The 27,988-nt window shown below is 52.1% G+C and overlaps 1 protein-coding gene across 3 annotated transcripts; it reads left to right on the forward strand.

Moving 5' to 3' along the window:
• Positions 1–8: 8 nt before the first annotated feature.
• TYRO3 (TYRO3 protein tyrosine kinase) lies at positions 9–27,988 on the forward strand. 3 transcript variants are annotated; one of them, XM_077880710.1, is made up of 19 exons: positions 9–243; positions 13,448–13,631; positions 13,861–13,961; positions 14,722–14,892; positions 16,382–16,468; positions 17,257–17,372; positions 18,449–18,626; positions 19,306–19,451; positions 20,019–20,163; positions 20,549–20,678; positions 20,762–20,862; positions 21,135–21,230; positions 21,555–21,635; positions 22,061–22,153; positions 22,577–22,698; positions 23,097–23,206; positions 23,384–23,543; positions 23,771–23,907; positions 26,508–27,988. In XM_077880710.1, exons 1-19 carry the CDS (start codon positions 204–206, stop codon positions 26,896–26,898), a joined length of 2,589 nt encoding a protein of 862 aa, XP_077736836.1. In that variant the 5' UTR covers positions 9–203; the 3' UTR covers positions 26,899–27,988. The 3 variants fall into 3 exon arrangements, with proteins under 3 accessions (XP_077736836.1, XP_077736835.1, XP_077736837.1); XM_077880709.1 differs by lacking the exon at positions 9–243 and adding an exon at positions 11,520–11,685; XM_077880711.1 differs by lacking the exons at positions 9–243; positions 14,722–14,892 and adding an exon at positions 11,520–11,685.

Raw genomic sequence — 27,988 nt, forward strand, 5'->3', positions numbered from 1 at the left:
CGGGGGACCCTGAGCGCCGGAGAAATACGGCTAGTTCCTGCTCTACCCCACCACGTAAGCTCTGTGCTGACACTTAAAACACTCATCCTTCGGATGTACAGCAGGCACAGGCTCTTCTGCACGTACGACACCCGTGACAGAGGCAAACTGTACTTCAGACGCCCCTCTGCGCTCACCAGTCCGGATGATCACATCCTAAACCCATGGGCAGTACCCAAGATGACCGCCCCCCTGGATTTGTGGGTGAGCAAGAAGATAAGCATGTGAAAGGAAAGGCGAGAAACGCTGTAGGAATGGTATTAGTGAGAAGAGAGAAGGAAACAGCCTGATTGCCTTTGCTCATGAAAATGTCTTTTCTTGGAAATCCTTCCTTTTTTCTCTCCCTCCTCCTACCCATAGAGTCTTTCTTTTCCTTTAAGTCCTAGCTGGAGTGTACTCTAAAACCTTTGCCAGGGGGCACCTGGGTGGCTCAGTGGTTGAGCATTTGCCTTTGGCTCAAGTGGTGATCTTGAGGTCTAGGAATTGAGTCCCGCATCAGACTCCCTGCAAGAACTCTGCTTCTCCCTCTGCCTGTCTTTGCCTCTCTCTCAGTGTCTCTCATGAATAAATAAAATATTACACACACACACACACACACACACACACAAACCCTCTGTCAGCCAGGCCTATTCACTGAGCTTTCCTTGGACTCTTCCACTTTACCACTTGTGTGGCTTGTTGGGAATGCACTGCCAATTATCAGCTATCACTGGTCACATTTTCACTAGCCTCTGTGCTGTTCTCTTGAATAGACTGTGAGTTCCTTGGGGGCACCAGGCCTTCTTTTATGCATCAGTAGTGCTCAGCAACCAGGATGTTGCTATGAATTTAGGACTTTAATAAATCATTGCTTGACTGAAGGCCATCTTAGGGCAGCCAGTGTTAGTCCATCGGTTCTTGAATTTTAGCAGGCATCAGAATCACCTTGAGGGCTTGGTTTTTTGTTTGTTTGTTTTTTTGTTTGTTTCTTTGAGGGCCTGTTAAAACAAATTACTGGGCCTCACCCTCAAGACTTTAGGATTCAGTAAGTCTTGGACAGGATCCAAAAATATGCATTTCTAAAAGCTCCCAGGAATTCTATAGAATCTTTCTTTAGTTCTCTTGGTCACAACTGCAGCAGTAAATTTCAGTTACTAGGCTTTAGCCATCCTTAGGATCCAAAATAGTACTGGACCTGGTCAGAAATTATGGGGAGTGAGGAAAGGGAACTAGAGCTAAAAATGCTGGAAGAATGATAGTAGAAAATCATTGTTTGCAACCCCTAATAAAATCATCGCTCCAGGCAATGATCATCAATGATTGATAAAACTATTAGGTGAAAGGTCGATGAGGCTCTTACATATGATGGATCAGGTTGCCAACTTATGAACATCAAGGGGTCAGCTAAAAGTGAGACCACTGGACATATTTTGCTTCTGATTTGATGCATTTGGGAGTACAAAACATCTCCCAAGAAGCCTTCAGGCCAAAAAAATTGAACTTGAATCTAGTGAAGGATTTAGATCTAACTACCAATCTACAGGAAATATGGGTGATAGAAGAACATGTTAAATGATAACACAAGAATACAATGAACCAAACCCCAGTTGTGGAAAATTCTACAAATAACCAAGTTTCTTCTCTAAATTTCCTGTCCAGGATAGAAGGGGGACCTCTTATAGATTTATAAATACATAAGAGACTATCAGTTAAATATGTGAGCTTTAAAAAAAAGATGCAAAAAATAAATAAATATATATATTATCCTTGTTTGGATCCTGATTCAAACAAGCCTAATGTAAAAAGATGTTTTTTGAGACTATTGGGGAAAACTAAACACAAACTGGGTTTTATATGATAATAAGGATTTTTTTTTAAATTATTCAATATGAAGATATTTTTTTGAAAAATAAACTTTATTTTAGAATACTTTTAAGATTTCATTTATCTATTTTTTTAAGATTTTATTTATTTATTTATTTGAGAGAGAGAGAGCATGAACCAGGGGGAGAGGCAAGGGAGAGATAGAAGCAGAATCCCTTCTTTGCTGGGAGCCCCATGTGGGTTTAAGAACTCTGTGATCATGACCTGAGTCTAAGGCAGAGGCTTAACCAACTGAACTACCCAGGTACCCCTTTATGTATTTATTTGTTAATGTAATCTCCAACCCCCAATGTGAAGCTCAAATTCATGACCTCAAGATCAAGAGTCACATGCTCCACTGACTAAGCCAGCCAGGAGCCCCTAGAATAGTTTTAAATTTACAGAAAAATTATAAAGAGTTTCCATTTACCCTAACATAGTTTCCTCACTTCTTTTCTTTTTTTTTTTTTAATTTTTATTTATTTATGATAGTCACAGAGAGAGAGAGAGAGGCAGAGACACAGGCAGAGGGAGAAGCAGGCTCCATGCACCGGGAGCCCGACGTGGGATTCGATCCCGGGTCTCCAGGATCGCGCCCCGGGCCAAAGGCAGGCGCCAAACCGCTGGGCCACCCAGGGATCCCAGTTTCCTCACTTCTTAAAAAGATTTTATTTTTATCTATTTATTTTGAGAGAGGGTGGGGGGAAAGGAGTGGTAGAAGAAGAAGGAGAAAAGAATACTAAGCAGGCTGCAGTCCCACAGCGGAGCCTGACATAGGGCTTAATCCCATAATCCTGAGATCATGACTTGAGCAAAAATCAGGAGTAAGAGGCTCAACTGACCAAGCCACCTAGGAACCCCGAAGATTTTACTTTTAAGTAATCTTTCTCTACATCCAAAATGGGGCTTGAACCCACAACCCCAAAATCAAGAGTCAACACTCCACTGACTGAATCAGCCAGGCACCCTCCATTTTTTTATTTTATTTTTTATTTTTATGTTTTATTTTATTTTATTTTATTTTATTTATTTATTCATGAAAGACACACACAGAGAGGAGAGAGAGAGAGAGGCAGAGACACAAGCAGAGGGAGAAGTAGGCTCCATGCAGGGAGCCTGACGTGGGACTCCATCCCGGGTCTCCATGATCGCACCCTGGGCTGAAGGTGGCACTAAACCGCTGAGCCACCCGGGCTGCCCACCCTCCATTTTTTTAAAGTTTATTTCAGTAATCTCTACATCCAAAGTAGGGCTTGAACCCATAACCCTGAGATCAAGAGTCAATACTCTTCTGACTGAGTCAGCCAGACACCCCCATCCCATTTTTTTAAAATATTTTATTTATTTATTTGAGAGAAGGATTGAGGGAGAGCAACAGGGGAGAGTAAGAGGGAGAAGTAGACTCTCCGCTGAGCAGAGAGCCGGATGCAGGACTTGATCCCAGGACCCTGAGATCATGACCTGAGTGGAAGGCAGACACTTAACTGACTGATCCACCCAGGTACCCTTCACCCATTTTTTAAGTAAGATCTATGCCTGATGCTTGAGCTCAGGACCCTGAGATGGAGATCAAGAATCACATGCTCAACCTACTGAGCCAGCCAAGAGTCCCAGTTTCCCCTGTTTTTAATATCTAACATTAATACAGTACATTTATTAGAATTATTGAACCAGGACACTTGAGTGGCTCACTCGGTTAAGCATCTGACTCTTGATTTTGGATCAAGCTCCACCTCAGGCTCCTAGTTCAAGGGGAATCTGAGATTCTCTCCGATTTCTTCTGCCCCTCCCACTGCTCCTACATGCACTCCCTCTCTCTCAAATAAATAAATAAGTCTTTTTAAAAAAAGAATTAATGAACCAATATTGACACCTCATTACTAACGAAAGTCCATATTTTATTCAGATTTCCTCAACCTTATCCTAATGTTCTCTATTCCATCAAGACTATTTAATTGTCATGTCTCCTTAGGCTTCTTCTGGTGGTGACAGGCTTGCTTTTTTTTTTTTTTTTTTAAGATTTATTTATTTCATAGAAAAAGAGAGAGAGCATGAGCAGGAGAATGGGCAAAGGGAGAGGGAGAGTGAGAGAGAGAGAAGCTGACTCCCCACTGAATGGAAAGCCTGACACAGGGCTGGATCTTAGTTAGGACCCTGAGATCATGACTGGACCCAAAATCAAGAGTCAGGCACTCACCTGACTGAGCCACTCAGATGCCTCTAATGATAACAGTTTTGTAGACTTTTTTTTGTTTTTGATGACTTGGACAGTTTAAGGTAGTACTGGTAGGATTGTACAGAACATCCTTCAACTAGGATTTGCCTAATGTTTTTCTCATGATTAAACTGGGATTATGGGTTTTGGGGAGGAAGAACATAGAGCTGAAATGTCATTTTTATCACATTGTATCAGGGGCACCTACTATCAAAATGACTTACCACTGTTGGTGCTAACCTTAATCTCCTAATCACCTGGCAGAAGAAATTCAGATCTTTCCACTGTAAACTTAGTTCCCCTACCTCTGCTTTCCATCCCATCGTCTTTGTAAGGAAGTCCCTATGCATGGCCCACACTTGAATGTGAAGGGATACTACCCCTTCCTTAAGAGTGGAATATCTACATAAGTTTTTTTATAATTCTTCTGCATGGGAGATTTGTCTATACTCCCAAGTAATTTATTTATTCAAAATATTTGACCCGGGATCCCTGGGTGGCGCAGCGGTTTAGCGCCTGCCTTTGGCCCAGGGCGCGATCCTGGAGACCCGGGATCGAATCCCACGTCGGGCTCCTGGTGCATGGAGCCTGCTTCTCCCTCTGCCTATGTCTCTGCCTCTCTCTCTCTCTCTCTCTCTCTGTGTGACTGTCATAAATAAATAAAAAATATTTAAAAAAAAGTTTAAAAAAAACAAACAAAAAAAAAACAAAATATTTGACCCTTTGATAGACCCCATCATCGTGTATGTGTGCCTGTGTTTGGGTTTGCATTTGTTTGTTTATTTATTCATTCATTCATTCATTCATGAGAGACACAGAGAGAGAGAGAGAGAGAGAGAGAGAGAGAGGCAGAGACACAGGCAGAGGGAGAAGCAGGTTCCATGCAGGGAGCCCGGTTTGGGACTCGATCCCAGGACTCCAGGATCACACCCTGAGCAGAAGGCAGATGCTCAACCACTGAGCCACCCAGGTGTCTCTGGGTTTGCTTTTTTGAATACTTCTTTACTTTTTGGCACTACAAGATCCTCCAAGATCATCTTGTATACTTCCTGCTCCAATATTAGAATCAGCCATTATTCCAAAAATCCTTAGTTCCTTTTATTGGGTAATGGGATTAGAAACCAAGATTTGGGTGCTGGTATGCTCATCACTGCTGGGATGTCTTGGTTTTAGGGCCTTCTCAGCTGGCAAAGGAAATATATCTGCATATACTGTTATATATACATAACTATAAATATTTCTATATATAACCAACTGAACCTATATATGGATGAGGGTTTTTTTGTGTGTGTGAGTCTGCTGCAGTGTAATATTTACAGTTGAAATTAATAATACGGCTAAGATTTGCTTTTAAAAACTCTAGGAAAACAATAAAAAAATTGGGACAATAGAACACAATTAGCTAAGATAATACCAAAGCAGAGTGATGGATACGCTGGAGATTCATTATACCTTTTTCCGGACCCCTGGGAGGCTCAGTGATTGAGCATCTGCCTTCAGCTCAGGGCGTGATCCTGGAGTTCCGGGATCGGGTCCTGAATCGGGCTCCTTGTGTGGAGCCTGCTTCTCCCTCTGCCTGTGTCTCTGCCTCTCTCTCTCTCTGTGTGTCTCTCATGAATAAATAAATAAGATCATTATGCTTTTCTCTCTACTTGTGTATATGTTTAAAATATCCCACAGTAGGAGATCCCTGGGTGGCTCAGCTGTTTAGTGCCTGCCTTCGGCCCGGGCGTGATCCTGGAGTCCCACGTCGGGTTCCCTGAATGGAGCCTGCTTCTCCCTCTGCCTGTGTCTCTGCCTCTCTCTCCCTCTCTCTGTGTATCTCATTAATAAATATATAAGATCTTTTAAAAAATCTCATAATAAAAATTTTTTTTAGGGGCAATTGGATGCCTCAGTTAAGTATCTGCCTTTGGCTCAGATCACGATCCCGGGGTCCTGGGATTCGCCCCACATTGGGCTCCTTGCTCAGCAGGGAGGCTGCTTCTCCCTCTGCTCCTTCCCCTGCTTGTGCTCTCTCTCTGTCAGACTAATAAATAGAATCTTAAAAGAATAAAATAAACGTTTTTTAGGGGCACTTGGGTGGCTAAATTGATTAAGCATCCAATTCTTTTTTTTTTTTTTAAGATTTTATTTACTTATTCATGATACACACACACACAGACACACACACACACACCACAGAGAGGCAGAGACACAGGCAGAGGGAGAAGCAGGCTCCATGCAGGGAGCATGATGTGGGACTTGATCGGGGTCTCCAGGATCACGCTCTGGGCTGGAGGCAGATGCACAACCACTGAGCCACCTGGGCGTCCCAGCATCCAACTCTTTTTTTTTTTTTTCCCCAGCATCCAACTCTTGATCTCAGCCCAGGTCTTGATATGAGGGTCATGAGTTCAAGCTCTGCATTGGACTCCACACCCAGCATAGAGCCCACTTAAAAAAAAAAAAAAAAGGAAAAAAAAAAAATAGAACCAGAAAAGTATCACTTGCCAGGATGTATTTAGAGGATCAAAAAGAGAAACAGACAGCTAGATATAGGGCATTCAAACAAATATCCTCACACTCACACAGGTATTTCCTTTGTTCAGCTAATGAGGGCCCTCACTCACACATGGACCTCTTCCTTTCAGAGCCATCCATCCCTAGGTAAAATTTTGAAGGAGACAAATTTTTTCTTCCACATGCTTGGACCCATCTGTCATTTCAGAAACCCCAAATTTATTACTGTCTTCCTGCCTCCTAAGTTGCTTTTTGGGGGAGAAGTCTGACTATTTGAAAGTCCCTCTGTGACTATACATCACAGTTCTATCTCTCCTAGGTATTTGCATTTCTGCTTCATCTTCGCACGGGCAAGGTGTGGCACTGTTTCTGACTCAGGAATTTCAGGCAAGGGATGTTTGGCAGGCGCAGCAGCCATCCCCAGTGCCCCTGGCATCACACCTGCAGGCAGTTTTCCTCCAAGGCCCAAAGGAGTGGACTCCCTGGCTTCTCTAAGGTGATGGGGAGTGCAGTCCGTGGCCCGCCCATTCTGTGAGTGGCATTTCCAAACTCACTTCTTTTTTTTTTTTTTAATTTTTTTATTTATGTATGATAGTCACACAGAGAGAGAGAGAGGCAGAGACACAGGCAGAGGGAGAAGCAGGCTCCATGCACCGGGAGCCCGACATGGGATTCGATCCCGGGTCTCCAGGATCGCACCCTGGGCCAAAGGCAGGCGCCAAACCGATGCGCCACCCAGCGATCCCCCAACTCACTTCTTTAACCAATAGCTCAGAAAGAATGGATCCCTGATCACAGGGCAGCAAGGCTCACCTTGCTCAAGATCAACTCAACAGAGTTGATCATATGGCTCACCTTGTTCCTTCTCAGTCCATACAGCCTCTTCCCTGAGTGGGGAGGACAGGAGGAGAGGGTCCTAACTCTGAAGAAGCTGAAACAGCTGCTTCCTGAGACTAATGGAATTTGCCATCAAGGGATTCTGCTACTATGGGCAGATGGGTTGTATGCTTGTTTTTTTTTTTTTTTTTTTTTAAAGACTTTATTTATTTATGCATGAGAGACACACAGAGAGAGACAGAGGCAGAGACACAGGTAGAGGGAGAAGCAGGCTCCATCCCGGGTCTCCAGGATCCCGCCCTGGGCCAAAGGCAGGGGCCAAACCCTGCGCCACCCAGGGATCCCCCTGTATGCTTGTTTTAAAGAGAGAGAAGGTCTGGGATGCCTCGGTGTGTTTGCCTCTGGGTCAGGGTATGACCCAAGGGTTCCGGGATCAAGTCTCACATTGGGCTCCCTCCATGGAGCCTGCCTCTCCTTCTGCCTGTGTCTCTGCCTCTCTCTGTGTCTCTCATGAATAAATAAGTAAAATCTTAAAAAAAAAAAAGAGGGGATGGAGGGGCAGAGACAGAGACTCTCAAGCAGGCTCCAGGCCCAGCCCAGCACAAGCCCACCTAGGGGCTTGATCTCAAGACCCTGAGATCGTGACTCAAGCCTAAAATTAAGAGTCCAACAGGGATCTTGGGGTCCTGGGATGTATTCCCCATGGCTCCCCGCAGGGAGCCTGCTTCTCCCTCTGCTTGTGTCTCTGCCTCTCTGTGTGTCTCTCATGAATAATAATAATTTAAAAAAGAGTCCAACGCTTAACCACCTGTGTCACCCAGGCATCCCTGGGCAGATGGTTTTTATTTGCAGGTTTGTCTGTATTTTCTCTCTTACCCTGGCCTCCTTGGCAGTCCTGGATAGAATAGGCACATAATTCACCCAAGTAGGGAGATGCCAAGGCCCAACCTATCTCCATCCATAAAAAGGGGTTGCTGCTGGCCCTTCCTTTCCCCTCTGGTCTCTTCTTACTCCCCTGGGGTAGATCATAGCTGGTTCTGGTTCTGTTCTGAGGACAGGAACTCCTGGGACAGCTGCTTCTGCATTATGTCAAATACATTTCCTGTTGATTTGATTAGTTTCCTTCGAAGCACTGTGTTTATAAAAGGAAGGGAAGGGATCCCTGGGTGGCGCAGCGGTTTGGCGCCTGCCTTTGGCCCAGGGCATGATCCTGGAGACCCGGGATCGAATCCCACATCGGGCTCCCGGTGCATGGAGCCTGCTTCTCCCTCTGCCTGTGTCTCTGCCTCTCTCTCTCTCTGTATCTGTCATAAATAAATAAAATATTAAAAAAAAAAAAAATAAAAAAAAAAAAAAATAAAAGGAAGGGAGGCTTTGCAGGCATGTATTTGCACAGCTAGCCAACCTCCTTCAGTCACACACACACACACACACACACACACAGGCACTTTCTCCCCATCCACCCACAAAGTGTCAGTCACATTTAGAGTTTGCACAAATGCACACCCTCCCTCATACATCACAATGCACACCCTCTCACCCACCTACATGCTTCTTCCACAAAATCACACCTGCTCACATACCCTTAAAGCACGTTCCTATACCATGCTGAGAGAGAGAGCACGCCCGTGAGAGAGAGAGGTAAGAATGGGTTGCTAGGGCTAAGGAAGGAAAGCACTCAATGTGGGCGCTAGAAAGTCAACAGACCAGGACCCCGTAGTCCCTCCCCTCCCTGCAAATAGAAATACTAAGAATTGAGAAGGGTTCAAAAGCAGGGATATAGGGCAGCCTGGGTGGCTCAGGGGTTTAGTGCCGCCTTCAGCCCAGGGTGTGATCCTGGAGACCCAGGATCGAGTCCCACATCAGGCTCCCTGCATGGAGCCTGCTTCTCCCTCTGCTGTGTCTCTGCCTCTCTCCCTCTCTCCCTCCCTCTCTCTCTCTCTGTGTCTCTCATGAGTAAATAAATAAAATCTTAAAAGAAAAAAAAAGCAGGAATATAGAAAGCAGAGACTCCAGGAAAGTGTGCTGCCCCAGGGCAAAAGTGATGTGCCTGAGGCCTGCCCCGAAATAGGAAGTTCGTCTAGGCTCAGAGTGCAGAATGCAGTGGAATCCATGACATGTCCAAGAAGCCCATCTTGACTGGTGGCAAAGGTGGTCCTTGGGCTGGGCTTCCCTGTCAGAGTTCAGGAAATGAGGGAAGAAGAAGAAGTGGAAGTTTGGGTTTGGGCTTTGGGTTCAACATCCTCTAGGAGAGGTCTTTCCAATGTCGACTAGAGTCATAGGAGGCTTTCTTTCACTGGAAACTTGAAGTCCCCTGGAGAGAGGAGAGGTGTGGGAGAGGGCCTCCAGGAGTGCAGAGCTGCAGCAGCCATGCTGCCGCAGTAGCGCTGCCCTGGCGAACCTGGCTTCAGCCCCAGACTGTTGTCTGCCTGCCCCGATCCGACTCAGCCCAAACTCAGAAGCTGTGGCTTCCGGAACAGAGCAAATCTTTTCCTTTAAAAAAGGGTCCTAGAGCCCACCCACAGTACCCAAGAAAACTGGCAGAGCGCCCAGCTAAGCGGAGACCTCAGGTCCCTGCCTTCCAAGTCTGTCCTTTTGGAGTCTCTCCCTGTGTTGCCACCTGAGGGCGCCCGGAGCTGGGTCTGAGGGTGCCACCAGCACTGCTGTTGTTGTTATCATTAGTATAATTAATAAGCAAGCACTGATGGGGCCAAGTGGAGGAAGAGGCAGGCCCCTGCTGCTCGGGAGAATCCCTGGAAAGATCCAGTGAGGCTTCAGGAAACAGGGGGCTGAGTAGCCTGTTCCTCTTCCCTATGCAGGACTTCTAGGAAGGGCCCTCTGGAGTGGGCTCCAGGGGACAGGTAGCAGCAGAGGCCCAGGGAGAAAGCTTGGTAGGCTGCGTTTGGAACCAGCTCTGCATCTGCCTGACAGGATGTCTTTGGGCACAGCCACCCTCATGATTACTGGTTGTGGGGCAGGCCAAGCTCTGAGGCAATTATTCATTAATTTAACAGGCATCTGTCTGTTTATTTATGGAATGCCTACTGTGTGCAAGGTGGTCTACTAATAATAGCTAAATGTTTTATTGGATACTGTGAGGACACAGCCAACTTTCACACCATGTCCTAGGGGATAGGGGCAGGGAGGGTAGAAGCAGAGGAAGCAGCTAGTAAGAATGACAGCCCCAAAAGACATGGGCAATGGGGCTTTGGCCTATCAGTGGGGATGTCAGATATAAAACCTGAGGATTAGCAAAAAGATCTTGGAAAACCCCCCCCCCCCCCCCCCCGCCAAGATCCTGGAGATCTTGGGTGGGAAATGGAGCACGAATATGGGAAATTTCGGGGAAAGGCTCAAGAAAGAGGCAGGAAGGGGTGTTAGTAGGTCCTGTGTGGGGAGCCTTGAGTCACGATTTCGGGGGCCCTGATTGGTGGGGAATTTAGGGGATTGAGATGCTTTCTGTCCTGAGACGGGGGACGGGATTGTGGCATCACACGCTGGACGAAAGTTGGGGTGCGGTAGAGGCTCCAGCGAGGTTGGACGGCAGGACCCGGAGTGCTGGGTTTGAAAGGATGCTGGAGTGTGTTTAGGGGATGGAGGGGCGTGGCTGGGTGCGCCCGGGCCCCGGCCGATCCTCGGGCCCGGAGGCAGCCCGCCGGGGGTGCCGCGGCGCCGGGGGGAGGGGAGGGGGGAGGCCCGCGGGCGGGGGCCGGCGGGGCCCGCGGCGGGGTAGGCGCTCGGAGCGCGCGGCCCGAGGCTCCGCGGGGGGGCGGTACGAGCTCAGGCTTGCGGGCGGGCGGGCTGGGGAGGAGGCGGCGGCTCCGAGAACATGAATCAGCGGCGGCGGCGACGGCGGCGACGGCTGTGGAAGGAGCGCGGTGGCCCAGCGGCGGCCCCGGGGACCGCGCGCTGTTGACGGCCGCCGCCGCGACTCGCAGCGGGCGCGGGTCTCGGAGGCGCGGGCCCCAGCACCGCCCCCGGCCGGCCCCCGCCCCTCCCGCGGCCCTCCTCCTCCTCCGGCCCTCCCCCTCCCCCTCCCCCTCCTCCCTCCTCCCTCTCGCTCGCGGGCCGGGCCCGGCATGGTGCGGCGTCGCCGCCGATGGCGCTGAGGCGGAGCATGGGGCGGCCGGGGCTCCCGCCGCTGCCGCTGCCGCTGCCGCTGCTGCCGCCGCCGCCGCCGCCGCCGCCGCCGCCGCTGCTGCTGCTGGCGGGTCTGGCCGCTGTGCTGCTCGCGGAGCCCGCGGCCGCAGGTAGGGGTTGGTCGGGAGGCGGCGGAACCCGGGGGCTGCGGAGGGGCGCGGCCGGGTGGGCGCGCAGGGACCGCAGCGGAGCGAGCCCCGGGCCCGGGCGGCCCGGAGACTTGGGTGGGGGGACCCACGCTGCAAGGCCGAGGCTGGGGGCGGGGGGCGGGGGCGCCGCGCCGTGTCCGCTGCGGGTCCCCCGGCAGGGGCCCCACCCCCAACTTTCTCGCGTCCGGGGCTCTTCTGGCGGGGTGGAAGGCAAAGGAGTGGGGCCGTGGGCTGAGTGGTCAGAGGGGGCTGTTCCGAACTGGATTTTCCCGCCTCGACGTATCTAGTTGTTTGCTCTCCCCTCGCAGTCCTGGGGACCCCATTCAGCCCGCCCTACACATGAAAGTCCCGCTCGGAAACCACAGGGGCTGGACTGAGCCCCAAGAGGCATACCTACACCATTTAGGTACAAGGGCTGTGAGGGTGCCCAGGCACAGAAAACATCTGGACAGACTCTAGTTCCTGTACCCACTCAGAGCTTCCTGAAACGGAGGACGTTGGAGAGGATGGGTTGGAGCGAGGTTGCTGGTCTTTGTGGGGGTCAGCCTTGTGTTCCCACATGGCCCCTGAGGCATTTGCCCATTGTAGGAGTGCTCCTCGAAGCACCCTGCATCTCAAGTTCACACTACAACCCTCTGGGACTGTTGGGTGTGTATGGGGTGTGAGGTTATCCCTCTGTGCCCTGTGACTGGCCCTGTGACACAGGCTAAAAGCAGCAGCCACAGAGCTGGCACCTTGTTTTGAGACTGTACTCCCTGCCATATGAGATTCTTAGGGAAGGAAAAGAGTGACAAGTATTTACAAGCTGAAAAGTGTGTATCTCAGGATCAGAGAGAGCCCAGGAATTCGCCTAGAGTCACACAGCAAAGGGCAGGGAGAAGCAGGACTGGATTCAACTATTTGGATAGTTCACCTGCCCCTCTGCTTAAAAACATGCCAGGAGACTAGGAGGTGTGTGTGTGTGTGTGTGTGTGTGTGTGTGTGTCCATGCAGAGGATAGTGTTCTGCAAGGTGGCTCCTGCTGGTGTGACAGTAGCTCAGGGGTCTTGGGCTTCTGTTCAGGGCCCCTCTGCTCTCTTCTACCTCCTACCTCCCTAGCACCCGCCCCTGCACACATTCAGGTATTAATAGAGCGGGTGGCTGCCAGGAAGGCTGCCATGTGTTTGATCTGACGTGGTTCTGCAGCCATATGTTCTCCACTTCAGGGGAGCACCCCCTCCTTCTCTTCCTCAGCCTCGTTTAATTTGCCAGGGTGGGGTGCAAGGGGGTGCCAGCAGCAGCTTGAAGTCTGGCCGGACACCTAGAGAGGCAGGGAGCTGGCCGCCTGTTGCACTCCATGGGTGCAGCAGTCATTCTCAAGGCAGTACCTGCCCCAGGTGGATGAGAGGGCCCCATCTTTTTAGCTTGGCCTGCCTTCCTTTTGATGGTTGGGCTTGAACTTCACATCACCCAGTCGGGAGGCATGGGGAAGAGGGCACTTTCATAGAGCTGGGGGAAGCTTGGCAGTGGCAGAAATGGTGCCTGGATAGCTTGTCTTTTTTCGTCCCCCAGCCAAGGCCCCGGCCACCTTCTCTCCCTCCCACGTCCAACCTCTGCTTTCTTGACCATTAGTTGAGAATAAGCTCTGCGAACCAGACACTAGGTTCTGGAAGAGGAGGGGAGATATTTCTAGAGGCAGGGTCCCTGTCAAGCAGGCTGACACCTTCTCCTTCCCACCTCTCAGGCCTGAAGCTCATGGGAGCCCCAGTGAAGCTGACTGTGTCTCAGGGGCAGCCGGTGAAGCTCAACTGCAGTGTGGAGGGAATGGAGGAGCCTGAGATACAGTGGGTGAAGGACGGGGCTGTGGTCCAGAGTGTGGATCAGGTGTACATCCCAGTCAGTGAGCAGCACTGGATTGGCTTCCTCAGGTGCAGGGCCAGGGGGGAGGGTGTGGCATGCCAGCCTGGGGACACGTTGTGCTTTCTCCTTGGGGCTCGGGAGCTGGGGGCAATGCCGATGCCCAGAAGTCTGGGGTTTTTTATTTGGCAACCTATGGAAACTTCCAGAAGCGGGGGTAGGCTGAACCCACTGAGTCGGCCCAGCACAGCGCGCCCCCTGCCAACTCTGGGAGGCGAGCCTGGTATCCTGTTTCTACAGCCTGAAGTCAGTGGAGCGCTCTGATGCAGGCCGGTACTGGTGCCAGGTGGAGGATGGGGGTGAAACGGAGACCTCCCAACCAGTATGGCTCACAGTAGAAGGTGAGGAAGCAGAGATACAGGTGGGCATGTTGGCCTGGAGCAGGTGCTGTCTGCTAGTGACCACACCTCTGCAGAAGAAAAAGCTCAGTGGAAGCTGGGCTGCCCCATTGCCCTCTGGGCCCTGATTGCACCAGGCTCCAGGCCTACCCCAGACATCAGGAGACCTTACTCATTGGAGTCTGGGTATTTCACAGCCAAGGGGACAATAAGAACCCAGAACCCATGGTGCAGTCCATTCCAGTTGTTTGATCAGCAAACCTCAAGCACCCATCTGGGGCTGGACCCAGTCCTGCCAAGTGGCCAGGCCAGGAGGGGGAGGGATGGGGGAGGGGAGGAAGGCTCCGCAGCTGCGGGAGCTCAGAGCTGTTCAACCCAGGAAAACAAAGTGACTAAGAAAGTAACAAAGGGGCCTGAACGGGGATCTGGGGCTTGCCAGCAGAACTCTGCTAAAGCTTCCGCCCACTCCCCCTCCCTTTGTGACCCTCCCCCCAGCTCCCTACCCTCCCTCCTCCCCTGCTCTGAGAAGGGCTGTCTGGGAAGAGAGAATCTACTATGCCCAAGGGGACAGCATAAAGGATATTCCTAAGGTGCCCAAAGAAGAGAAGCTTCCCCCTCAAGCTAGATGCCTGTTCTGCAGTTGACTCAATCATAAGGGCTTTAGGACCTCTGCACGGAGGGCTGCAAATGGTAGCAAACTTGTGGTTTGGGTAGTTGGAAACAGAGGTGGCAAGGCTCATTCCCCACCTCCCTTTCTTCCCAGGTGTGCCATTTTTCACTGTGGAGCCAAAAGATCTGGCAGTGCCACCCAATGCCCCTTTCCAACTGTCTTGTGAGGCCGTGGGTCCCCCTGAACCTGTTACCATTGTGTGGTGGAGAGGAGGCACAAAGGTTGGGGGACCCGCTCCCTCTCCTTCTGTTTTAAATGTAACAGGTGAGGAGCCTCAGGAGGGGGCTTTGAGTAGGGGTGGTGAGGCTGGCAGAGTGCAAATCTATGCACATTGCCCAAGGATGCTATTGGTGGTGGCCAGAGCACACCCCTGTGCCTGGCTAGGTGAGCTGCACCATTACTAAGCTCATTAGTCAGGTGTACCAGGCTGTCCAGGTGGACTGATTCGTAGTGATCCTGCTGGGTGTGCTTGAGGCCTCCAGAGCCTCCTTCCATCCTTCACAGTAGTCCAGGCCTCGTGCACAGCTGGCCCTGGGAGATGAGTCGTGTGAAACCAGGGGCACCCATTTCCCCCACCCCTCCCAAGGGAAGGAGCCAGGAACCAGCCCACGCAGAGCTAGGAGGAGTGTCTGGCAGACTTGCCTAGAAGACAAGAGTGTAGGGCTGCAGAGTGGGGAATGGCAGGGAGAAAGAAAGCGGGGAGGGCGGTGGTGTGCAGCACAAAGAAACAAGAGCCTCCTCTCCTAATGGGCCTTTCCAGAAATTTCTAGACATTTTCTCAAATGACTATATTTATCCATACCTCCGCACAGTTAGACCCAAAGCAGCAACGCCTGCACACCCACCTGGACTCCAAGATCCTTAGGCACATACTGAGGCTTGTGAGGCTCACTTATCTGTGAAATAAAGCTAATGTTCCTGGTCGAGGTTTGACCTGACCAAAAAAGTTGGGAGACTGAAGCTTGTCTCACGTACTGGAAGGGGGGAGGGATAGGTTCTGACGTGCCAAGTTCCCCAACAATATAAATCTTGAAAAGAGATGGGCTGCCCGGCCTGTTCAGGAAGTGCTGGGTTGGAGCTGATTAGAGGGAAGGTTCGGTTCAGTTCTCTCCAGATGTGCGTGGTTGAGACCCTCCGGCAGCCAGCCTGATAATAAGCACTCACTGACCTCCTACTCCACACACCACACTGTGCTAGGCACCACAGGGGAACGAGGGAAACAAAAAAAATAGAAGCCGTCAGTCCAGCCCCCAAGGAATTAGTGTAATTGGGGAGACAAGACACATGCTTAAGGAGCTGAGAACTATTGCAAGGCAGAGAATCTGCAAATACAACAATGATGCAGCGTAGAGCAGAGAAGGGCTCGGGAATGTACAATAGAGGAGTGAACAGCGGAGGGAGGCAGCTTTGTGCTATCTGTGGGAGGTGGAATTGAGGCAGGGGGAGTAGTACAGCATTTCTCAAGTGCTCACTGTGTGCCATGCACTCTATGTGTGTTATATCATTCACTTCTCCCAATGCTCCCAGTCTGGGAGATGAGAGGGCAGAGCGCCAGCCCTGGGGTTTATAGCCAGGCTCATTAGATTCCAAAGTCTCTGTTCATTCCAACATACCCACTGTCTAGCCCCTTCCTCTGGCTGGAGAGACTTCTAGGATCTTCAAAGCCAGAGCCCACATAAACCCCCTTCCCGGGGTCCCAGACTGAATGGGAGTTGCTGCTTGGGGGGCGCTGACTGAGGTTTTCTGGCGTCAGGGGTGACCCAGAGCACCGAGTTCTCCTGTGAAGCTCACAACCTTAAAGGCCTGGCCTCTTCTCGCCCAGCCACTGTTCGCCTTCAAGGTAGGAAGACTGGCAGGGGGGAGGGAGGGTGAGTGAGGCAGGGGGGCTTTCAGCCCACTGTCCAGCAGTGGGTGAAGTTAAAATCATTGTGTGCTCCAGCTTCCTGCAGCCCTGCTGGGACCCAAGAGATAAAGGGTTAATTGGCAGAGCTCCATCCCTAGTGAGAGCACCTGAGACCCTGCCATGGCTGAGATGAGAATAGAAACCTGACGTCACAGCAGATTTCCCATCACGAAGCAGAGTCCTTAGGAGGGAGGGGGAGAGAGGGAGGGAGTAGAGAGAGAGAGAGTGCGCGAGAGCGAGAGGGAGAGGGAGCCAGCAGGAGATGGTCAAGGCTCATGCCCAACCTTGCTTCTGCCAGTCCCTGAGGAGGGAATGGAGCTGGGGAATACAGCCTGGCAGGATGATCGTGGAGATCAAAGGGCTGTGTGCACATGGGGAGGGAGAGAGCCAGTGTGTGGAGGAATGGGTTGTGGCTGGAGAGACTGCCTCTCATTTGTATCTCCCAAGGCCAAGGTTCTGTCCCACTATTTTATCCATGCCTCAGTCAGACAGAGCCCCTGATTCAGAGAGAGGCGACCTCTCTCTGCAACCCACACTCCCTGGTATGGGCAACCATCCCCTACTGGTTTCTTGGCTCATATATTACTGTGGTCCTGGGAGAGCTGAGTGGCCATTGTCAGGATGGGGGGAAGCCTGAACCCTAGGGAGGGACTCAAGGCTTGACTCCCATGCGTTCTGCGTCCTCCTGTCCTCCCAGGGCACTGACTCTTACTCCCTGTCCACAGCACTGCCTGCAGCCCCCTTCAACATTACAGTGACAAAGCTCTCCAGCAGCAATGCTAGTGTGGCCTGGATGCCAGGTGCTGATGGCCGGGCCCTGCTCCAATCCTGTACTGTCCAGGTAGGGAGAGGAAGGACAGGCTATCCTGGCCGTGTTTGTTCTGCAGCTGCCTCAGTGGCACTTTGTTCACAGTGGTATCACATTTACCTGTGCTTGTCCATGGGGCTTGGTCACCAGCTCTCTTCACGTGTTGCTCCCTTATCGGGAACAGCCCAGCCCGCAGCCTCTCATCATAGGGTGCTCTGGCAACCAAGTGACTTGGCAAATTGGTTCAACCCGTACATTCTTCAGGCTGGAAAGCAGATCACTAGAGCAGATTTGGGATGCCTGGAAGAGTTTTTCTCATGTCGGCAAAACCCCAAACCTTTGATTTAGCTGATCCCTTATACCCTTGCACCGCCCCCCCCCCCCCCCACGCATGCATGCCAAAGAGAACAAGGGGGTTGGAAGGGGTTCTAAGTCCCAGGAGGGGAAAACCTGGGTAAGGTAATATCAAAAACAAAAGGCAATGCAGCCTTATTTATTTTCATCTGTTTACTCAAAGGTATTAATGAGCACCTTTGAAACTGCTCTGGGCAGTTCCCCCAGGCAGCAGAGGCCCCTTCTCTGGGCTGTACCATTTAGAGAGCCCCACTCTGGCCTTCCTTTGGCTGTACCCCTTGCCCCTGGGCAAGGAATCCGTAGAGACCAGGGGATATGCCTATGTCCCTCTAGAACCTGAGGACAAGTCCCACCCCTTGAGAAACTGAGACTTTGCACTGGTGTGTAGTTACAGTAAATGGTAACTATTCTACCAAGCACAAAAAGGTATGAGTTTTCTGGAGTAGTTGGGAAAATCTCTGACAGAAGAAGTGGTATTTACACTGAGTCTTAAAAGATGAGCTGGACTTTGCTAGGAAGAACTGGTGATTCCAAGCAAGGGAACAGCATTTGCAATGGCATGGAGGTGTGGAAGCTGGTGTGTTATTGGAGTGGAGGCTGGTGGGAGGGAGTGAGTCGCAAGTTCTTGCTGATAGGCTTAGAGGAAGCATTAAGTCAAGATCCACCTCCCCCCTTCTTGGCCCCCTGCTCCTGCCCATGCCTATCCTATCATCCATCTCCCTCCTCTCCATCATTACTTTACTGCCCTTCTGTAGGTGACACAAGCGCCAGGAGGCTGGGAGGTCCTGGCTGTTGTGGTCCCCGTGCCACCTTTTACCTGCCTGCTCCGGGACCTGGCACCTGCCACCAACTACAGCCTCAGGGTGCGCTGTGCCAACGCCTTGGGGCCTTCTCCGTATGCTGACTGGGTACCCTTTCGGACAAAGGGTCTAGGTAAGGGGCTTACAGAGCAGAGTGGCTGGGCAGGGCCTGAGTAGGGAAGAGGCCATGTTGGCTCCAGTTCTGAATGAAGTTGCTTGAGAGAGAGGCTATTGGAAAGGGAGGTTCCTGCCTCATTCAGCAAACAGAGTTTCTGCTGCATACCTATGAACTAGATGAATCCAGCCACTTCCGAGGCAGCTTTAGTTCTAGAGGGTGGAGTAGGTATGCAAATTAGAAAAGATTAGATAATTGGGTGTTGAAAGTGCCCCCAGGGTGGTCCAGGCATACCCCCATAAAGAGATTGAGGTCTGAATGAAGGAATGGGCCACATTGGGTGGAGGGGAGATCACTGCAGAAGAGGGCACAGCAAGTGCAAAGATCCTGTGGCAGGAATTTGGAGTTCTCTTAGCAATTGCAAAAATGCTGGTGGGGCTAATGAGGGGGAAGTGGTGAAGGATGCTGCTGAGGCAGTAACCAAGAGCAGCCCTAGCAGGGTGCTATGGGTCCTACCATTGCTCACCCTCCTCCAGAGGACTATAGGTGAGAGCAGTCAGAACTCACTGGCAAGCTCTAACCCACACCTGTAGCTCTCTGAGCTGTGTAGGTTTTGGGAGCTGGTTTCAAAGGCTAGCATGGGATAGTGAGAGTGGGAAGGGCAGGGCTCTTAGTGGTCTTCTGTCTTTGGGTACAGCCCCAGCCATCGCTCCCCAGAACCTCCATGCCATCCGCACAGACTCAGGCCTCATCCTGGAGTGGGAAGAAGTGATCCCCGAGGGACCTTTGGAAGGCCCCCTGGGACCCTACAAACTGTCCTGGGTTCAAGACAACGGAACCCAGGTAAGGGGCACCCAGATAAGGGGAGATAAGTCTGTACCCTCCAGGTGTACTAGAGTCAGCTCTCCTGCCTCTAAGACTTTTTTTTTGCTTTTTTTTCTAAGATCTTTAGAGCTTCAGAAAGGCTGTCCTTGGTGGGCTGGGCCTCCCACCACCCCAGGGAGTCCACTTTTCCCACCTTCCCCTGCAGGCTTCCCTCCTTATTGGGCTGTGTCTCCTGTTTGGATTGCATCTGATGGCCACTTTGTTTGTAAAGCAGGAAGCACATTCCTGCACAAACTGGAGGAGGGCGCAAACTGGGGGAGGGAGGGCACCGATAAGGCTGTCTTATTCCCAGCCTAGTTTCCTCCCATCCCCCCCTCCACCCGCTGCACTGAGCCCTGTTTGTGTTCCGGGGAGGCCTCTGCAGGCTGGAACAGGAATGTGATGACTCCCAGCAGGTTGTGATCTTGAGGTTCCTGAACCCACAGTGTCCCTTGCCTCCTAGTTAGACCTTTTGCTGCATTCAGGTCCTACTTGGAGGCCTTTTCCTCAGTCTCAAATGTGGGATGGGGGCTTTTCCTGGTGCAGGGTGAGCTGACGGTGGATGGGACCAGGGCCAACTTGACAGGCTGGGATCCTCAGAAGGACCTGACTGTGCGTGTGTGCATCTCCAATGCAGTTGGCTGTGGGCCCTGGAGTCAGCCACTGGTGGTCTCTTCTCATGACCATGCAGGTGAGGCCTGTAGGGGAAGGGAACAGGGGATCAAGGCTTTCAAGGACAATCTAGATTGATGGAAGGAGCTTGGCAGCACCTTTGCTCCTAATAGACCCAAAGACTCAGCAGTTGAAGCCAGGGTTGGTATTTGAACTATATGGCATTCTCCACCCCCTGCCCCAGAACCAGCATTGAAATCCCTGGTCAAGTTGTAGGTTCCAACAGCCAGGGACTGTTTCTGACAGGGTAGGAACTCTTGGAACTTCCTTTGGAGCTTCTTTCCACTCGGGACCTTTATTGACTTGAAGAACCTCTTGACCAGGCCAGATGGCTGCCATTGGAAAGTTCTAAAGGGACTCCTTGATGTCAGCCTAGCTCATGCCACTGCCCCTGTCTCCCACAGGCCAGCAGGGCCCTCCCCACAGCCGCACATCCTGGGTGCCTGTGGTCCTGGGTGTCCTGACGGCCCTGGTGACAGCCGCTGCCTTGGCCCTCATCCTGCTTCGAAAGAGGCGGAAGGAGACACGGTTCGGGTAAGGGGGTAAGGACATGGAGGGAGAGGCAAGTGGTGACTGAACATGTTGGAGCTGACTCCAAGTCCTGGGTTTCCCCTTAGGCAAGCCTTTGACAGTGTCATGGCCCGGGGGGAGCCGGCCGTTCACTTCCGGGCAGCCCGGTCCTTCAATCGGGAGAGGCCTGAGCGCATCGAGGCCACATGTGAGTGTGAGGAATTGTAGGAAAAATGGACTGTCTTCATACCCCTGTCTGTATTCTTTTTTGCTAGCTCATTAATTTGACCAGTGTGTCCAAACATTGATGAGTCCTGAGCACACAGTAGTAGAAAAGGCACAGACCTATCATTGTGGAGGTTGCCATCCTAGCTGTGGGAGAGCCAAACTAAGCTCATGTCTGCCCTAAGGGTGGAGCCTGGGGTGCGAGTCAGTAGACAGAGAGGCCCCTCTTCTTTCTTAACACTCTTCTCACCACAGTGGACAGCTTGGGCATCAGCGATGAACTCAAGGACAAATTGGAGGATGTGCTCATCCCCGAGCAGCAGTTCACCCTGGGCCGGATGTTGGGCAAAGGTGTGTGGGGCTGCATGGGGATTGGCAGGAGTGGAGTTTGTCTTTGATTGCTCCTGTCACTTTGGGGGTGTGGGTTTGGGGAAGCTCCTATAGACAGGAAATGCTTGTAGACTCCTGGATGTGGGATGTTTGAGGGGAATGATGGCTGGGGAGGAGGAAGGCTGGGGAGCACTCCCAGTGTATTTCCTTTGGCTGCAGATAAGGGAGCCTCCTGCAGTGGCCCCAGAGTGTAGTGATTTAGGTCCCTGTGGAGGGTCATCTTGGAGAAAAGGGGGTGGGGGCGGTAGGGTAAAGGGCCTCACCATCATTTTAATCGGTTCCTAGGAGAGTTTGGTTCAGTGCGGGAGGCCCAGCTGAAGCAGGAGGATGGCTCCTTTGTGAAAGTGGCCGTCAAGATGCTGAAAGGTGAGTGGAAAATAGTAGACATGGGGTGAGGAGTGGAAGGGGTGACTGATGTGGAAGCAGGCTCTCCTGGGCCCTTGGACTTTCCAAGAAGAATTAGCACCAACTAGGATGCCACATGTGCCATGTGAATAAGTCAAAAGCATAAGCCCACACACGTTTGCACCCTAGCCTTTGCTTCCAGCCATCAGCGGTGATTGGGGCTCACTCCGGGTGATTAAAGCTTTGGTTTCTGGAGAAGCTGGTCTCTCCAAACCAAAGGGAAGACCATTAGCAAGTGGAGGAATTGTTGGATAGTCCCACTCCATGGGGGTTTCTTCTGTGGCCAGAGTGTTTCCTGACAGTCCAGGAAGGACAAGGCCTTGGAGTCTTGGGTTAGAATTGGGAGCACATCTCCCTTATTCCCTCCCTCCCTCCTTTTCTTCCAGCTGACATCATTGCTTCAAGCGACATTGAAGAGTTTCTCAGGGAAGCAGCTTGCATGAAGGAATTTGACCACCCACATGTGGCCAAGCTTGTTGGTGAGCCCCTTCCTAGAGGAGGGAGATAGACAATAGGGCTGAAATTGTGCTCCCCCAAGGTGGGAGGGCAGCCTGTAGGAGAGAAGTTTGGACTTAACTGGAGAGTAAGCAGAGAGCCACAGAGCAAGGAGGGTCCTGGCTGAAATCTGGTCTGACTCCAGGTAAGGTGCATAGTGTGCAGGCTCTGTACCAAGAGTCTATACTTGAAGACTGCTCGTGTGAGCAGAGGAGGGGACAAGTAGATGCTACAGAGATCTGGGGGCAGCCAAATCTTAAGTATCACCAGCCCATTGTGGACTTCCAGGAAAAGAGGTAGCAGAGCCAGGGCTAGAGTTAGGACCTAGCCGGTTGGGGACTGGTGCAGACACCCAAGCAGTCTCTTGACTGTTATGTGCCTTGCTCCTGACTCTCCCTTGTTCCCAGGGGTGAGCCTCCGTAGCAGGGCCAAAGGCCGCCTCCCCATCCCCATGGTCATCTTGCCCTTCATGAAGCATGGAGACCTGCATGCCTTCCTCCTTGCCTCCCGGATTGGAGAGAACCCCTTTGTGAGTGCCTGGGGTGTAATGGCCAGGAGTTGGAAAGGGACAGAGACCCTGGGAGAGAGGTTGGCTTGGTGGGCAGGGATCATTAAGCTGGTTAAGAAGAGGAAGGCTGGGTTTGACCCTTTTTTATGTCAGAAGGCTTCCTTCACTCTCCCAAAGCTGGGAATTTTAGTGTGGGCAAGGGCCCATTCTGGAAGAAGAGACCTTTGGATCCCCACACTAGGAGTGTCTTGACACTCTCTCAGATCTGCCAAAGCCTCTTAACCTTGGGAAGCCCCTTTGTCCCCCTCCTCTCAGTAATTCCAAGCACAGTCTTCAGGCTTTCTGGCCAGGGAACCCCATCCATCCGGCTTTGGCTGGGTGGGCAGATCCAGCCTGAGCTTGCCCTGTCTGCCCCCCAGGACCTGCCCCTGCAGACCCTGGTCCGGTTCATGGTGGACATTGCCTGTGGCATGGAGTACCTGAGCTCCCGGAACTTTATCCACCGAGACCTGGCTGCTCGGAATTGCATGTATGAATTCTGGAGGACTTGGGTGGGACGGAGCAGGTGGTGACTAGCTAATGGTCAGCTCTCATCAGGGATAGCATGTGCTATGCGTGGGGACAGCTGGGGAGCAAAGACGCCTTGGTTTTCGTAAGGCTGCCAGCATGGGGGAAGGCTGACTCCATCCCTCACCACCCCTCACAGGCTGGCAGAAGACATGACAGTGTGTGTAGCTGACTTTGGGCTCTCCCGGAAGATCTATAGTGGGGACTACTACCGCCAGGGCTGTGCCTCCAAGTTGCCTGTCAAGTGGCTAGCCCTGGAGAGCCTGGCTGACAACCTGTATACCGTGCACAGTGACGTGGTGAGCAGGGTGGCACAGGGAGGCTTGGTGGGAATGCAAGCAGCGTGGCCTAATGCATGGGTGGCCCTTTAGGATCCTCAGGGATCTTGCCAGGTCTCTTCTTTGGATTTTGGCTGCCTCCTCATGAGACCTCTGAGCCCTAAGATGTGCCTGGTGCTTGTGTTAGGGTTCTGCCCAGTTCAGGAAAACCTAATGACGTCTCCCCTTCCACCTTGCCTCTGTCCCAGTGGGCCTTCGGGGTGACCATGTGGGAGATCATGACTCGTGGGCAGACGCCATATGCTGGCATTGAGAACGCTGAGATTTACAACTACCTCATCGGCGGGAACCGCCTGAAACAGCCTCCAGAGTGTATAGAAGACGTGTGAGTGCCCCAGGAAGGGGATCCCGGGAGGAGAGAGGAATCTGGGGCTTCAGGTGCTGGCTGTGGGTCCAGTGGGAGTTCAGAACCTCAACTGGACCTTGTGTTTCTTGGTGGAAATGTCCTTGTGTTTAGAGGGAAGGCCAGCCTCCACCCCAAACTGCCTCTCCATCTTGCCACCTCCCTGTTTGCTTTCTCTACCACTTTCTCATCCAGTATTTCTTGTTCCACCTTTTCTTAAACTCCATTTTCTCCAGCTTCCAGGGAGAACCGGGAACCCTGAGGGCAGAAGGTATAGGTTGAGCAATGGTGCCTCCTCCCCACCCCTGCTCCTTCTCAGTCCCCAGCTAGTCTAAGAAAACCTCCTAGGCCTAGATCCTCCCTCCTCCTCAGAGAGGGCTGCACCCGGGCAAAAAAAAAACAAAAACAAAAACTGCTGCTCCATCGCATTCCTCCCTAGACAGGGAGGGGGCGTCGCTGCAGGTAGATGGTGGCCTCCTCTTGAGGGAGTGGGAAGATCTAACATCCCTGGGAGGGGGAACTGCTTTCTTTCCTTTCTGCATGCCTGGAGCCTTTGGGATTGGGGTAGGGTGGATATCCCCCCCTGCACAGGGGAGTGTCAGTGAACCCCTCGTGACTGGAAGACTGGAAGACTGTGTTACTAGCATTAGCTGGGTACTTTACAGGCTTTCTTTCACGTAATCCCTCTCAAACCCTGTAAGGAAAAGACTATCATTATCGCCATTTTGTAGATGAGGAACTGAGATTAAAGAGGTTAAGTAACATGGCCAAGGTCACACAACTATTAAGTAGATGAGTTGGGATGTGAACCTAGAGCCCTCTGATTTTATAAGATGTGCCTCTGGATGCCGCCGCCAAATGTAATTTGTCTCTTCTAGTGTGGTCTCCCACCCTGTGCAAGCCAGAGTTTCCCTGGGGCCCTGGAGGACCTCTTCACTAGTACCAGGGGAAAGGAGTCCACGGTGATCCAGGGAAGGAGGGAAGGAATCTACTCCCTACTTCTTGCTGTGGGGTTGAACCACCAGAGGTCCAAGAACGTGGACAGACAGAGGAAGGCCCGGCCTGTGTGGTGGGGTCCTCTTTCTCTAGGGCAGTGGGTTTGAAGGGCCCTGAACCTGGACTGTGGGTGAGAGGGAAATCTGAGTGCCAGAGCCAGGCCCTACCCCTCCTACTCATGCAGCACAGCTCAGGGCATGGCAGGGGCAGGAGCTCAGGCCACCCTATCACTGTAGCCTGCCTGGGCATCTGGAGCTGCAGAGGTTCTGCTGGGCAGTGGGACCAGGCCCCGGCTTAGTTTCCTCCCAGGCCAGAGCTAGTGTTGTCAATAGGGCGGGCACTGGCCTCCTACCAGGCCGCCTGGTGGACGGGCGCCAGTTGGCTCCTAGCACAGCCTTGACAATGTATCCCAGCCTGGCCACATATCCATGGCCTCGGACTTCGATGTCTGGCACCATTCCTCCCATCACTAGGGGCGCCTGTCAGAAGGGGCTAGTGTGTGGGAGAGTGTTTGGGTCTTCTGTTGTGGGCACATTAGAGTCAGGCATTTGCTCTGATTGTATCTGGTCTCAACCCCTTTACATTAGTTTTTTTTTTTTTTTTTTCCTTAAGCCTGAGAAGCCTGAGGCATTCCTAGGGAACAGGGATAAGACCTCAGGGAATCTGTAAGGCTCCTGAAAGTGTATGTAAAAGGTGTTCCTTCCTGCGGGGAGAGGGCTGGAAGCTTTTCTAGATTCAAAGGTGTCTATGAACAATGAAGATTTAAGTCAGCCTGAGTGGGTGAGGATTTAGGACAAAGGGCGGCTGTTCAAATGCTTCCCATTTAAATAACACTGACTCCTGCTGTGTTCCTCAAGACAAAAACACTCCTAGTACCCAACATAGCCCAGAAAGGACTCTGGAGAGCCAGCTCCACCATCACTTTCTACCTCGGTGACCTTAGTCAAGGTTCTTAACCTCTCTGGGCCTCAGTTTCCACATCGATAACATAGGCATCATTTCTTTCATAGGGTTGCTGTGAGAAATAAATGTACGTAAAACACTTAGAAGAGTGCCTGATACGTAGTAAGTCCTATATATGGGTGTGTTAAAGAAAAGTGTTCAGGGATCCCTGGGTGGCGCAGCGGTTTGGCGCCTGCCTTTGGCCCAGGGCGCGATCCTGGAGACCCGGGATCGAATCCCACATCGGGCTCCCGGTGCATGGAGCCTGCTTCTCCCTCTGCCTGTGTCTCTGCCTCATTTTCTCTCTCTCTCTCTGTGACTATCACAAATAAATAAAAATTTAAAAAAAAATAAATAAAAATAAAGTGTTCAAAATCCTGCTTCTTTCTTTTTCTGTTTTAGATTTTTTGATTTATTAATGAGAGACAGAGAGAGACAGAGAGGGGCAGATACACAGGCAGAGGGAGAAGTAGGCTTCCCGCAAGGAGCCCAATGTGGGACCGATCCCAGATCCTGGGATCACATCCTGAGCTGAAGGCAGACACTCAACCGCTGAACCACCCAGGCGTCCCAGAATCCTGGTTCTTTCAAAATCCTCAGCTTCCCCTTCACTGAGACCTCCCCTCACCTTTCTCTCTGCCCAGGTATGAGCTCATGTACCAGTGCTGGAGTGCCGACCCCAAGCAGCGCCCGAGTTTTACATGCCTACGGATGGAGCTGGAGAGCATCCTGGGCCACCTGTCTGTGCTGTCCACCAGCCAGGACCCCTTGTACATCAACCTGGAGAGAGCTGAGGAGCCTGCCGAGGGAGGCCACCTGGAGCTGCCTGGCGGGGACCAGGCCAGCAGCGGGGCTGGGGATGGCAATGGTGGGGGGGCAGTGGGGGCCACCCCCAGTGACTATCGGTACATCCTCAGCCCTGGGGGGCTAGCCGAGCGGCCCAGGCAGGAGGAGCAGCAGCCAGAAAGCCCTGTCGGTGAGGCCCAGAGGCTGCTGCTGCTGCAGCAAGGGCTACTGCCCCACAGTAGCTGTTAGCCCACGGACAGAGGGCGTCCGGGGCCATGCTGCTGGCTGACAAAGCCCTGTCTGACCCCAGCCCAGGCAGCACGGTGTGGAGGCTCCTGTGGTAGTCCTCCCAAGCTGCACTGGAAGCCTGGACTGACCAAATGGCCCAATCCCAGTTCTTCCTGTGGCCACTCTGGCCTGCCTGGCATCAGTTCAGGCTTGGGCTGGGTGGAGGTCGGCCAGGCCTGGTTGTTTAAACCCAGGCAGCTGGCTGGAGGGGGTGGTTATGTTTCCATGGTTACCATGGGTGTGGAGAGGAGTTGGGGGAGGGTAGAACCAGCCCTGTGGGCCCCTACTCTCTGGCTGAGCTGCCCCTGCTGCTTTAGTGCATGCATTGAGGTGTCTCTGACTCTCGGGGGGCCTAACCCTGCCCATGCTTGGGGTTTAAGTGCCCAGGTTTGCTCCTCCTCACAAAGAGATGCCCTTGTATTATTCCCCTTTTGGTGAGGGTTGGTAAGGGGTTGATACAGTCAGGTCCCAAGTACTGTGGTATAAGGCAGTGGGGCACTGTCTGGTCTGAATGGTTGTCCGCTTCTTGAAGGCCCACCGCACCTAGGCCAGGAGTCAAGTGCAGCTGACCAGGTCACAGCAAGGCATGCTGAATTTCTGCAGGCTACCATTTGCCCAGCCTCTAAAGGCAGTGCACCCAGCCTGGCAAGAGGAAGGGGTACTGTAAGCCCTGCCCAGGAACACGTGAGGCCAGAGAGGAGTCCAGGAGCCCCTCTTTACGCCCTCCCACAGTCTGTCTGAGCATGCTACCAAATCCCAAAATATCCTAACACTAACAAAGGCAGCTGTGTCTGAGCTCAATCTTTCCATGCAGCTTAGTCCCAATTTTCCCTCTCACTGGAGACCCTCTTCTGTCCCAAGTCTCCAGAGACAGAGAGAAAATAGGCCTGATGGCTGGCGTGGATGAGGGGGAGTTCCTGGAGTCTGGACCCCAGCCCTGGCTAGGGAAGCCCCCCTGGATTGCATGGGGCAGGCCCCTGCTGTTAGGGATATTTCCAAGCTGTTAGAAGCTGTTTAAAAACAGAAATAAAATTGAGAACTAAAGACCAAA

This window comes from Canis aureus, chromosome 32 (genome assembly GCF_053574225.1).
Source record: "Canis aureus isolate CA01 chromosome 32, VMU_Caureus_v.1.0, whole genome shotgun sequence".
NCBI lineage: Eukaryota > Metazoa > Chordata > Mammalia > Carnivora > Canidae > Canis > Canis aureus.

What these genes read in the sequence shown, in the direction of transcription:
- TYRO3 (XM_077880709.1), top strand. Translation starts at nt 11,535, where the DNA reads ATGGCGCTGAGGCGGAGCATGGGGCGGCCGGGGCTCCCGCCGCTGCCG. An exon ending in GGGCCGGATGTTGGGCAAAG is followed by an intron (nt 21,231 to 21,554) that starts GTGTGTGGGGCT and finishes ATCGGTTCCTAG; the next exon opens with GAGAGTTTGGTTCAGTGCGG. An exon ending in ATACCGTGCACAGTGACGTG is followed by an intron (nt 23,544 to 23,770) that starts GTGAGCAGGGTG and finishes CCTCTGTCCCAG; the next exon opens with TGGGCCTTCGGGGTGACCAT.